Source organism: Colobus angolensis, unplaced genomic scaffold, assembly GCF_000951035.1.
Source record: "Colobus angolensis palliatus isolate OR3802 unplaced genomic scaffold, Cang.pa_1.0 Scaffold273, whole genome shotgun sequence".
In the NCBI taxonomy this organism is placed as follows: Eukaryota; Metazoa; Chordata; class Mammalia; order Primates; family Cercopithecidae; genus Colobus; species Colobus angolensis.
In genome coordinates, this window is record NW_012115966.1 from 1,348,301 (window position 1) to 1,361,732 (window position 13,432).

Consider the following 13,432-nt stretch of genomic DNA (forward strand, 5'->3'; position numbering starts at 1 on the left):
TTAAATGCTGCTGACCTATAACTTGTCACACCCTAGAAAACAGGTTCTGATGAAGTTTTGCTGTTCAACAAAGAATGACACATACAGACTACCAATAAGGTCTTATCATTTTAATCGATTTTAATGATTATTGCTCATCTGCAAGGATTAATATTGCATTCATTAAAAATCATTCAATACAAAATGAACTTGTTCCTCCCAAGTTGCTCTCCACATGCTCCCTCTGATGCCAGACTTTTTTTTTTACAGTGTCCTTTGTTACATGGTTTGACAGACAGAGCCCTTACCTATTATTCCTATGGACACGGTAATAGATATGGGATCAGGGGGCAAGCCAGAGGGCAGGTGAATGTGGGTCCCTTCCCTCCAGCAGGGCTGATGTGATGGACACACTGTTGGCCAGGTTACCTCCCCTAACAGATGTGGTGTTCTGATTGGCTGGTTAAGTGCCTGAGGAAAATGGGCCTTAACTGTTAACATCTACAGAGAAGAAAGCATGGTCACACTGGCAAGGAGTGAGAAGGGACTGGGTGGGAGAAAATGGGAGAGAAAAGGGAAAAAAGTTTTGGCAAGACAATTGTCCCCTGCTAAGAAGCTGCAGGGTGAAAGCTTTCCTTTCTTCTATTTTTGTTTTTAATGTCTGTCTCTCTGATCAGTGGAAAAGTGAAAATTTCTAGTATCTAGCACTAATGTATGACCCAACTTTGAAGGATCACAAGCTAGAACAAGTTGAGGATTTAAAATCCTGGATAATTATATACTTAAAGCTCATGAGCATAAAGCTCATTTGACCATGCAGAAATGCTGGGAAGCAGGGTGCATGGCATGGGAATATATCTCCCTGATCTTTGACAGAGCCTCTCTGGAGATTCTTTCAGAGCATGAGCCAGGATGTACTGACTACTTTCTTCACATATCAACTGCCCTTTAAGATCTCAGTTCATAAACTTTTTGTGGTATGTAGCAATCAAAAGTCATATTACTTCTGTAAAACTAACATTATATAGGGTGTATAGTCCCAGACAAATTATATGAAGCTAGATATTTCTTGCCCTGGCCCAATTTATCATTCCTCCTCCTGCCCACACCTACCTCCCTTTAAATATTTTAGGTTGCGGAAGCACAGCTGACCAGAAATTTGCTCTTAAAGATAAATCCTAAAGATAGAACTCAGTGCTTTTTATACTGAGCAATGGCTCAAGAAATTTGCCTTCAGCACAAGCTGTATGGGACAGAGCTGATAGAATTTGCTGTTATGGCTCCAGTTCACTGATGCTATAAACTATAGGCTAGAAACAGAGGGACTTAAAAGGGCTTGAGACTAGCACTTCTCTAGACTCAGCACCCTTAGCTCCAAAGGTTCGAAAGAGAAATTGGTAACAACTAACCACTCAAGTAGTTCCTCAGCATTAACACTAAAAATTCTCCTGAATTTTTCTGTTTTTTTTTTGGACAATAGATATAAATCCTAGAGGACAAAATTAAACTCAATCGAGTCTAGTTAAAAACTAGAAAAATGAGAAAGTCTGGTGGGAGTAGAGGAAGGGCTGTACTATAAATCCAAGTGGGCCTCCTGGTCTTAACAAGCAATGCTCATTATATACATCTCTGAACCAGACATACCACCTTTACACAGGAAACAGGGCTTGGAATTTCTAAGGGAAATTAACATGCACCACCTACACCTAACCTACCTGCCGGGTAGGTACCATCCCTGCTTCTCTGAAGAAGTGAAAGAGCACTGATTTCAGCAGCTAAGAAATGGGCTCTTTTAAGGCGATTTAGACATTGCAGATTGTTCCACAGAGAAGGTACCTTAGCATTTCCTGTTAATAAGGTACCTAATTAAGACTAACGTCCCCAGAAACGGTAAAGAAAGAATCACCTTTCTGGGATGGGAGAGTAAAATCCTTCTTTAGTGACTACGGTGAGGAACCCTGAACTTCTATTTCATCTAAAGAGCCATGAAGCAAGTTCCTGTGTGGTCTGCAGAACTTGGATAATGAGATGAAAAAACAAGAATGAAATTATAGGAAAAAAATCAAGAGGAAAGGAATAAGAAGAAAATAAAAGTTATCTTAAAAAATATTTCTTTTAGAGTGTGTGGTTCATGTGGACTGGTCCTTGGTAATATGGTCCATTAGTATCTGTAAAGAGAGAGAGTGATTGGTTAACACTTACATGTCTTCCATATGAGAGTTCTAAGAGAACAATCGGAAACAGAGCACCTTCGCCAGGGCCCCTCCCCAGCCTGGGTGGGATCCCTGCAGTCATTCCCCAGGGCACCATTCTCCCTTGTTCTTCCACAGGGTCTCTAACAATGCCATTTCTGGTGTTACCACTTGTTCCCAGGAATAAGTCAGTGTTTTTCAACTCTGACTAAACATTACAATAATCTGGGGAGGTTTTACAAAATAATGTTTTGTAAATTTGGTCCCATCGCAGACCAAATATATCAGAATCTCTTGGGGTGAGGCCCAGGCTCCAAAATTTCAAAAAAAAACCCGAACTCCCTTACATCTACGACAATTTCTCTATCTACCTTGTTAACTGGAACAGGTTTTTTTTTTAAGACAGAGTCTCACTCCATCACCCAGGCTGGAGTGCAGTGGTGTGATCCTGGCTTACTGCAACCTCTGCCTCCCGGGTTCAAGTGATTCTCGTGCCTCAGCTACCTGAGTAACTGGGATTACAGGTGCCTGCCACCATGCCCGGCTAAGAGATAGGGCTTCGCCATGTTGGCCAGGGTGGTCTTGAACTCCTGACCTCGTGATCCACCTGCCTAGACCTCTCACAGTGCTGGGATTACAGGTGTGAGCCACCATGCCTGGCCTGGAACAGATTTCTTGTACTCTTCAAAATCAGGTACAACATTTGATCTTTATGTCAGAAACAGGCTAGCCTGCTTGGTTTAATACTGGGAAAAAGAGCTTTTCACTTGCTTCTCCCCAGGTTTACCTGTAATAATTAGGTTTGAATGGCCCATTTTTGTTGAGTCCCAGATATTTTGCTTGGTCATCTGTCAGCTCTGTAAGGTGGGCATCAAATGATGGCAGGTGCAAGCTGGCAACGTATTCATCTAGGAAGAGCAAAGTGGCAGGAGAGCACACTCCTTTTCAAAATGTCTCTCAGGTTATAACTTCCTATTTTCATTTGAAGCTTTTTTAAGAAAGCAGACAAGGGATGGAATAACTCTAAAAGAATCCACAACTTGAAATACTTGCTTAATTAAAAAAAACCTCAAGGCTGCCTTTCTGGGCAGGGTGCTTCTCTCAGCACATCTCAAGTGAGTTCAGAAAAGCCACTTACCAGGGTAACAAAAGGGAGTGGGCTTTTACCTCTCTATCCTCCTCTGGCAAAGCAGGGGCCTTCCCTCCAGTGGCCAACATGTCACATGCTACTCCTACCTTCCTGCAGCAACCTCCTTAACTAGATTAAATTATAGTCAAATTAGCAATCAAAGTGGACACCAGTAAGCTAGAAAGAGCCTGTGTCAATAACACTCATTTAGGATAAGATCCATGGATCTTAGGATAAAATCTTAGGATCATGAATTTCCAAGGTAGTTGGCACAAAATTATTACTTTTCCATAGATAAGCTTCCCTTTTATAATTATACACTTAAAAAAAAAAAAAGGTCTGAAGTAAGCTGTTGGAGGAGAGGAGAGCAAGAAGTATTTTAGCGTTAAGAAGTAAGGAATTTGGGTTAGCCAAGGAGATATGGGAGATGGGTACCACCGTGCAGAAAGGTAAAGGACTACAGATGATGTACTATGTCACTTTAACACAGCATGGGTTGCTTACAAGAGATTGGATAGTTTCCATATCCTCACAGATAATGGACAATAAAACCTGTGTTTCTTTCAATTTGGTCCAAGGCTGTACGTACTCAGCTGCACTGGGAAGTTTATTGAACTTAATAAGGCTACTTAAGAGTAAGAACATCTACCCTAAACCATTGTGTTAAGCACTGTTACTCATTAGCTGGGATTCTCACACAATTCTACAATGTATGTAGTATTATTCTCATTTTACCAATCAAGAAACTGAGGATCATGGAGATTAGAACTTGTCCTGAGGTCAAACAACCAGTAAGCACAAGAACAGGAATTGGAACTCTGACTCTAAATCCAGTGCCTTTCATGGCAGTCATTTTACCAAACTATGCAGCTGTCTGCATAGGATTCCACTGTTTTTCACTCACCCATTTTCTTAGGAAGCAAGTATACATCCTGCTTGTATCGTCCCTCAGGTGCATTATAGAGTTCTATCAGTGCCAAAGCCTAAGGTGGGAAAAGAAGGCCAGAAAACATAAAAAGATTTGTTAGACAGGTACATAAAAATAAAACCAGGTTTAATAGCATTTGGGTAAGTACTACAGTGATCTACCATAGTGACAGCACCTAGGACTTTGCCTATACTAAAGGGCAGCACACATCCTAAGAGGATTTGTTGTTTTTGTTTAGTTCCTGACAAAAGAACAAATCAAATAAAACTAAGCTGGAACATTATATTCTCAACTAAACAGCCAATTCAACAAATACTGACTAGTGACCCTTTTCTATACTTGAGAATATCTAAGTCTCAACAATTTATTACATAAAAAAAGAATAGGATGATGAGAACATAGTACAGTACACCCTCACTAGAATTGATCTACGCCCAGTTCCACAAATTGCAGTGCAGTGTAAGCAGGCATTTTGCTACATACCTGTGTTGTGGCTGTGATGGACAGAACAAAGGTGGGAACTGTGGAGCAGCTCAAATTGAGGAGACGACCCTGGAAAGGTAAGAGAGAGCCCTGGGATGAGCTCTGTCTCAGATTCCAATGGCATACAAGTCAAGCCAAAGCGGGAGAAGACTTTACACCCCTCTAGACTCAGCTGGAAGAGGAAGAATTACAGTTCCAGATCAGGACTCTAGGCTTTTTCCTATTTTCTGCAAATCCATCTGAGTCTGAAAGGTTAAAGAATCAGCCGTGGTTAGGAAATAGTGTTACTTAGTAATGAGATTTTTTTAAGTGGTTTTATTTTGGGGACCAGATAATTTGTGAAATATATCTCTCTCCAAAGATAAAATTCAGGGAAACACAGGCCCAATATTTGTTCCCCCCTGCCACCCCCACCATGGATCTAACTACTCTGCTTGTGCTGCTGCCAGAGTCCTTTTCTGTGTGTACCTCTGCCAGGAGGACAACTCGTTTGCCATCTGGCCAGATGACATGGTCCACCTGAGAACGTACTCGTTCCCACGTCAGCTCTGGAGTGCGGAGGCTGGTCTGAAAGGAAGAAAGCACAGTTGACTATGGTTATTAATGAAAGGTAGTAGAGAAATGCCTGGCAACAAATGAGAGAAGCCTTACCACATCGATTTCCGTGTTGGAATGGCCCATATTGCACACGATACAACTGTTTTTCATGCGATCCAAGTGCTCCCGTGTCACTACATTCTTATTTCCTAAAAGTAAAGATGGGTGGCTAAGGAAAGAGATGCTGGGCAACAAAGGTACCGGCTGGCTTTCAGGTAGAACATAGGAGACAGGAGGCTTGCTGGCATTAAAGGACATGTACACATTCTGAGAGAAGACATACATAACCACTCCTTAGGCTACCTGGTCTTCAGATCAAGCAGTATAAAAGGTCACCAGGGAAAAAAGTTTTTTACTCTGGAAAACATGTTAAGGTTCTGATAGCTTATTCTAGTTCTGAGATCTTTATACTGAACAGAGGTCTCACCTCCTTTGTATGAAAGTCACTCAGACTACTTTTAAGATTTAGCCTCTGAATAAACACTCCTCTATGCAAGTTATTTACCTGTGCAGGTTATTACGACATCGACTTGCCGGATGACTTCATTTAGCTTTACCACCCTAAACCCATCCATGCTAGAAGAAAAGAAAGGAACATTATGAGTAAAGCAAGAAGGCAGTGGGAGGGAAGATGGTCATGAAATGAGACAAGATCCCCTTCTAAAGTTGGATCCAGTGCCACCTCACAGGAATGGTGAGTGATAAGCTGTGCTAAACTATATACACTGGCCTCTTCAGAGTCCCTAAGACTCCATCCAGGATGGAAAACTGCCAAGAGGCTCTAAGAGAGCCCTAGGGTTAGAGTGAGAAGAACAGAGCAGTCCTAGCCTTCTGTTCCCCTAGGTGATTTCTGCAAAAATGATTAATATACTCAATTATGAACTCTCAGTAACATAAAGTACCTACAGTTAATCTAATAGTATTATCACTCTGTTCTTACCAAGCCTGCAGAGCACAGATGGGGTCGATTTCGGTAATGTAGACAATTGCTCCAAGAGCTTTGAGAGCAGCACAGCAGCCCTTGCCTACCTGCAGAACAAAAGAAAGGTCAAGTCATTAGGTTCATTACACCATGGATATTTCAGGTAGGTAGGTTATTTGTGAGACAGGAATTAACCTTCATGAAATAGCCCGTCATCTGATGAGCAACTGCACAGACGCTCCAATCCCAAGCAGAACAGAAACAGATCCAGATTACATTGTGAACCTCAGTTAGAGAGGTAATTTAGCAGACATGTCATAGGAAGGACTGGGCTTTGCACAGCAGTTTTCATTAGAGAAACAAGACTAAGCAAAAGCAACTTACTCTAAGCAACCTCTAATTTCTTATTCTTACTTGACACGAATCTACCCAAGGATAGCCTCGTAGCTCAGGAACTTCTGTGGGTCATTGCTGAAGACAACAAAATCTGTGACCTATTCCAGTTTGGAGATATTCAACTGTATGCCATTTCAGATTCCACCCTTAATTCTACTGCAAGTCACTTGTGGGGGCTAAAATGCTACACATTCATTTGAATTAAGTCTCATTAAAGGTTATTGTTATAATTGGGGAAAATGATACTGGTATCTATTCCACAAAACAAAATGGTAAAATCTGAAAACTCAATTCATTTTGTATGTTTCTGTTCATCAATCTGAATAAAAGACTTTTGCTATTGTTTGAGATATATTATCTAAAAAAATTTAAACCTTGTATCAGTGACTCTAGATTGACAGCATAAGCCTCCTTCACCAACTATTTCTAAGAAGTACACAAAAAGAAAGAGACACTGAGACCCAGCTATTTACCTCACCATAGCCACACACCACCACTTGTTTCCCACCAAACATCACATCTGTGGTCCTCTTCAGGCTGTGGAAACAGACAAGGACTCAACTCAAATGTTAACAGGTCAAACTCAGTTCCTCTTCACAGTTAAAAGTGTGGGCCAAAGCGCTTGAGAATACCAATTGGAAGCTGGCAGAGCTCAGTATGAAATAGTCCCTGTAATAAACTTTTAAAGCCAAAGGAAGACCAGGGGACAAGACCAGAGTCCCTAGAAATTTGAATATATATACATTCAACCTACCCATCCAAAATGGATTCTCGGCAGCAGTACAAATTATCAAACTTCTGTTTGGTAACAGAATCATTGACGTTCATGGCCGGAACACAGAGCTTCCCAGCTTTGGAGAGCTGATATAGCCTAAAGGGAGAAGAGGTCACAAAAACAAAAACCAAGTTAGCTGGCACAACATAATATGTGGCAAAATCTGCCTAATTCTCTTCAAGTTCCATGCTGCCCTTCCCAGTCTCATTTATTGCCCAAGGATATTAGAAAACATGATTATTTCCTTGTCATCCCTCCACACTTCTTTTCATTTTCTTCTCCCTTTACCCCTTATTTGGAAGAAAAAAAAAAGCCTTTCAATTGAAGAAATGTACTTCTCTTCCCTTTATAGGGAGTGTTATTTCCTTTGATCATTTTTTCCTTTGATCATTCCTTTGAGCATTTTTCAATAGAAACCAATGCCTACTTCTGATAAACAAAGACTATCAATGATTCTGATATGGTTCCGTGTGTGTGTGTGTGTGTGAGAGAGAGTAAGCATGCGCAATGTGCCCCCAAGAAACACTCTTTCAGATATCTTTTCAGTATTCCGACAAGCCAAGAATATTTTGCCCAGTTTTACTTTTTGTAGTGTGTATAACATGTAGTTTTACAATAGGATTGTTTTTCATATTTCAAATATAAAATAATACAATGTTGAATACAGTTTTTCAAGACACACTTATTCCCTACCCGCCCCTCAACACTAGTTGAGAATCACTCAGTGGAGTAAATGGGAGAGAAAAATGTATGAACTAGAACCTGAAATAACTTCCTTCTAGGATCAACTTGATTTTTCAAAAGTAAAAGCTCAAAAGTTTTATCTAATGAAGATATTCCCATTTATTTATAAGTCTGAAACACAGTCCTAAAGCCTAACAGAGACCAGAAGAGTTTGCTGAGGCAAGGACACAAGGGGCAGCTACTCCAGAATCTGTTACCTGTGAACACCAGTCACGCTCTCTTCCACAATGCCTCGGATCTTCTTAAACACGTTTGGATACTTCTTATAAACCCAGTGGGTTAAGTCTCCCCCATCATCCAGGATCTATAGAACAGCCAGAAGACTTCTATGGGCATTCAGGCTGCTAGGGCTGGGGGGAACTTTGAACCCACTTTCTGTACTAATAAGAGAGCCCTGTATGTTTTGGAAGAGCACTCCTCAGAGCTCCTTAGAGCAGGCTTAGATAGTGGAAATACAGTCAAATTTGTTGGTGTAAAATGGTTAAAAGGATTCCTAGGTTTGTTTTAGGCTACAGTGATGAGTATTAAGCTAATCACAGACTCATTTTTAGTCTAGAGTCTTGAAATATATAGCCCCTTTGAATACAAAAAGAGAACTGGGGCAGAAGGAAAGAAAGCAGAATCCTACTCCAAAGAAGCACCACTATTTCGTTCTGGTGTGTCTGAGCCATGTGTTCAGCTAGTCTTACCCTTCCCCCACCTTTCCATTCAGTACTCAGACCCATTCTGAATAGGTATCAAGCTAAACACTTTAGCAACAAAGTCAGTGCATAAGACCAAACATCCAAAACATATTTAGGGAACCATGCTTTGAGGGAAAAAAAGGAAATAAATCTATTGTCAAAGTGTAGGATGTATAAGCATTATTACCATGTTGGCCTGCCACCCATCCATGTTCACACAGCGGTCAATACACCACCAGAAGTCATCTTCTGACTCGCCCTTCCAAGCGAACACTGCAACTCCTGTAGAGACAGAAATGAATCAGCTGCCCGCCTCCTTTGAGGAATGTCCTGTACCAAATCACTTTCTGAGATCCATGTGAAGAGAAAAGGCAAAAGAAACAATTTCAGAAAGGAAAATATTAGAGCCAAAAGTCAAAGAATCACTTTTGCTTCAGAAATTAATTATGTTAAGAAATTAAGGAATTTTTGTTTTAAAAGTATTTTGGAACCTTAAAGTGTTCCTTTCTTTGGGGTAATTTTATACTGAGAAGGAGATAAAATGAAGTAGGAATTAATACAAAATTGTTAACTGGAGCATTACTGATATTAGTAAACATCTTGAAACAATCTAAATGTTCACCATTAGGAAAATAGTGAAGTAAAATCACACAGCCATATGAATGAGTATTACAAATGATGCTGTCAAACTTTTCAGTGACATGGAAAACTACGTCTGAAAATACTATATTTAGGTTATAAAACTGTATACATATCAGAATTTATTTCATCCATGTAAAGTAGAAAAAAGGAAAAAGAAAAAAATTCATCAAATACTCTATGTAGTGGGATTGTAGGTTTTTTGGGAACTTCCTAAATTTTTTGCAGTAAACACTTATCAGAAAAGAATAAACAAAAAACCCCAAAAGTATTATAAAGTTACTTTCTGAGGTTCTTAGAAAGATGAGAGGTCCGGCTGGGTGCAGTGTCTCATGCCTGTAATCCCAGCACTTTGGGAGGCCAAGGCAGGCAGATCACTTGAGGTCAGGAGTTCGAGACCAGCCTGGCCAACATGGTGAAACCCCATGTCTACTACAAACACAAAAATTAGCTGGGTGTGGTGGCGTGCATCTGCAATCCCAGCTACTCAGGAGGCTGAGGCACGAGAATCACTTGAATCCAGGAGGCAGGGGTTGCAGTTAGCCAAGACTGCACCATTGCACTCCAGCCTGGGCAACAGAGTAAGACTCCATCTTGAGAGAGAAAGAGAAAGAGAAAGAGAAAGAGAGAAGGGAGGGGAGGGGAGGGAAGGGAGAAAGATGAGAGGTCCTCAAAGAAACTTCACGGTGATTTTCTTCTGAACATTTGAATAATAAAAATTATTATTAATATTATTGTTATTAATTTTTGAGATGGAGTTTCACTCTGTCGCCCAGGCTGCAGTGCAGTGGCATGATCTCGGATCACTGCAGTCTCTACCTCCCGGGTTCAAGTGATTCTCCTACCTCAGCCTCCCGAGTAGCTGAAATTACAGGCGCACACCACCACTCCCGGCTAACTTTTGTATTTTCAGTATAGGTGGGGTTTTACCATGTTGGCCAGGCTGGTCTTGAACTCCTGGCCTCAAGTGATCTGCCCGCCTCGGCCTCCCAAAGTGCTGGGATTACAGGCATGGGCTACCAGGCCTGGCCTGAATAATAAAAAATTATTTTGTTTAATTAAACTCATGAATAGCTCATATATTTTCAATGCCATACTGAATACCAAATTATTTAATGCACTATCAATATAAAAGGTACTTCCTACTTGTGCTCTCTCACAAAACTGATGGCACGTATATAGTTTAACATTCTTCCTTGTTCAACCAACACCAGAACGGTGCATGTCCCCATGCCATTAGATTATTTTCAAAGGTCATTTTTAATGACTACATAATATTCCATCATGGATATACATCTTAATTTTATTATCCACATTCTTCCTGTTGAGGTTTTTATCATCCTCAATTTTACAGCCTCTAGACATATATGACATTGTAATGACAATTTTGATACATAAAAGTTATATGTTTGGATAACTATTTTGGGGCAAATTTGGTAAAAAAAACAAAAACAAAAACTGAACTTACCAGCCTCAGCCAGTGCTGCAGCTACTTCATTCTGAGTTGAGTAGATGTTACAAGCAGACCAGCGGCACTGAGCCCCCAGAGCACAGAGTGTCTCAATCAACACCTGTGTAGAGGTACAGGAAGACAGGGTGAGGAAGAGAAGGGCCACCCAGGAATGGAGAGCAAGCCTCAGCAAGATAACAATACCTATCAACTCTGCACCAACAGGCGCTACACTGGGAAGTTACAAAGGGGTGTACTTCACCATTAGGAAAATAGTGAAGTAAAATCACACAGCACTGGTGCACTGGTGTTCAACTTTACATAAAACGTAGGTTTCTAAAAGTCTTAATAACATTTTATAACAATCATATGTTTGCAAATCTAGACTTTCCTAGGTCAAGTTTGCTGAAAGTGGGTTTATACATACAAAAAAAACCCTGGAAAACCCCATTATTATGTAACAGGGAGATCCTACTAATAGTTAGCATTTGGAGGTTGGTGAGTTAGGAAGCAAAAGTGAAACAAAAAAAAAACTGATTTTTTTCTTCCCCTTATCAGAAGTCCCTCTTTTCTTCCAACAAACTCACCGCTGTCTGGGCTGTGATGTGTGTACAGCCCACTATTTTAGCACCAGCCAAGGGCTTCTCCCCCTGAGCACGTTTCCTGAGTGAAATCAGAGCAGACATGTCTGTGAAAGAACAGAGGATTTGAGCTAGGTCTGCACTAGCAGTATCATCAGTTCCTGCCCCAGGGCTGGTCTGGATCTGTTGAGATACGGTGAGATGAGACAGAAAAACTTTAAGCCTATTTTCATGATGACTGGCAGCTTCAACAGCACAGTAATAGTGGAGAGCGGTCATGCAACCACTTGGAGTTTCTCTCTTCCTCTACTGCTTCAGCTTTATACACAGAGGACTGAACAGAGAATGAAGTAAATCCTTAAAACTGATCAAAATGAAGGGTAAGTCTCATCATCCATTTGGGAAGAGAGGAAAGTAGTTAAGGCATTGGTTAATACATCCCTATATATAAAGTCATCAGACCAGAAAGACTGTACCCTCAGCTGAAATCACTAACTTCTGTTTTTCTATGCTGTCTTACCGTATCCTGTCAGTCTGTTTGGTTTCTCTACTCTCTCTCAGTAAAGAACATGCCTTCAATGTGTAAACAACGCAAGAGTAAAGAGGACCTTACTGGGAGTGGCTGGGGTAGGGAAACCAAGATTTAACTGTTTGTCAGTCACTTTTACTCTGCTCCAGCAGAGGGTGCTCAGGACCAAACAAGACGCTAGGTCACCACATCCTTAGCTTAAAACCCTTCCTCATCAGCTGTTTCTGGGCAATCTGGGTCTCTGGCATTGGCAGCTATAGTAAGATCCCATATAACCAACCACCAAGTAGTGATCTAGGACTTGCCAATTCTGCCATGTAGATCTTTGAATACAGTGGTGGGGTGGGGTGTGGAGGAAAACAGAAACTACTCTGTGTGTCATCACCACATGCTGAGAACAGAAGGAAGAGAGAACAAGAATCCTGAGACTCAAGTTCCATAGAGAGAGAAGTGTTTATCCGGAAGTCCATAATACTTTCTTCCCAGTATACTTTCAAGTCAGCTTTCAAGTCTTAAGTTGTTTGTGGATTCTGATGGCCAACAAGAGGGTCGTTTCTCTTCCCCTAAACCACTCCCTTTCTTTACCTTGCTCTGCAATCTCAATCTCCCGACGTCCAAATTCTGCCTGCTTGATGTTCTTCACACAGAAATTGCTGCTGCCCTTGGAGTTGGTTTGCTGCTTCTCTCGGGGAGAAACCTCGTCATCAGAGCTATCTGTGTAGGATGCAGCTAGAGCCAGGAAAGAAAAAAACAAGGATAGAAAAACCTCAGTGGCCCCAACTCTACAGAGCGCAGTCCCCAAGGGACTTTCATTTAAGTCAAGGGAACACTGTTAATTGGAGTTACCTTTTATAACCCTCCAACTTCTGCTCCTCTAGGTTCTACTTGGTGGTATGAATGAAAATGTTGTGGATGCTTCCGTGTTGCAGCTCTTTCACCCACCCTAACAATATTATCCCATTAGTGCCTGTGATAAGGGACCACTGATTCTAAACCTGTACCAGCTATAGTAATCCCAGCTAATAGAGGTACCTGGTCCCATCTGGATTGGAACCAGACCTGGCAAAAACAGAAGAACAATTTAGGGCAGATAAGGAACGGTATTTCTGTAGATTACTGGTTCTCAAATTCAAGCATCTGTCAGGATCACATGGAAGGTTTGTTAAAACAAATATTGCTAGACCCCATGGCCAGTTTCCCATTTGGCAGGTATGGGGTGGCACTTAAGAATTAGTGTTTTCAACAAGTTACCAGGTGTTGCTGATGCTGTAGTCAGAGGACCATGCTTTGAGAACCATGGATATAGACAAAAGTGATTAGATAGTCTTACAAGGGATTTTACACTAAGTTGTGCTCAAGAAATAGAGAAAGAAAGAAATGGCACAAAAGGCAAGCAGCTCTGGTT

General features: G+C 41.1%; 1 protein-coding gene across 4 annotated transcripts in view; it reads right to left on the reverse strand.

Moving 5' to 3' along the window:
* Window positions 1-95: 95 nt before the first annotated feature.
* The window catches only part of AHCYL1 (adenosylhomocysteinase-like 1), a 39,927-nt gene continuing 26,590 nt past the window's right edge, over window positions 96-13,432 (reverse strand). For 3 of the 4 annotated variants that reach the window (XM_011948083.1, XM_011948086.1, XM_011948085.1), the window contains exons 3-17: window positions 12,613-12,756; window positions 11,505-11,605; window positions 10,936-11,038; window positions 9,016-9,110; window positions 8,343-8,449; window positions 7,381-7,497; window positions 7,100-7,163; window positions 6,249-6,337; window positions 5,814-5,884; window positions 5,363-5,457; window positions 5,180-5,278; window positions 4,712-4,780; window positions 4,205-4,283; window positions 2,959-3,079; window positions 96-2,147 (exon numbers count right to left, since the gene is read on the reverse strand). In XM_011948083.1, coding sequence (XP_011803473.1) covers window positions 2,141-2,147; window positions 2,959-3,079; window positions 4,205-4,283; window positions 4,712-4,780; window positions 5,180-5,278; window positions 5,363-5,457; window positions 5,814-5,884; window positions 6,249-6,337; window positions 7,100-7,163; window positions 7,381-7,497; window positions 8,343-8,449; window positions 9,016-9,110; window positions 10,936-11,038; window positions 11,505-11,605; window positions 12,613-12,756 — 1,361 coding nt within the window. In that variant the 3' untranslated portion in view covers window positions 96-2,140. Of the gene's footprint in view, window positions 2,148-2,954; window positions 3,080-4,204; window positions 4,284-4,711; window positions 4,781-5,179; window positions 5,279-5,362; window positions 5,458-5,813; window positions 5,885-6,248; window positions 6,338-7,099; window positions 7,164-7,380; window positions 7,498-8,342; window positions 8,450-9,015; window positions 9,111-10,935; window positions 11,039-11,504; window positions 11,606-12,612; window positions 12,757-13,432 lie in introns of those variants that run through there. The other variant, XM_011948084.1, reaches the window with a different exon arrangement.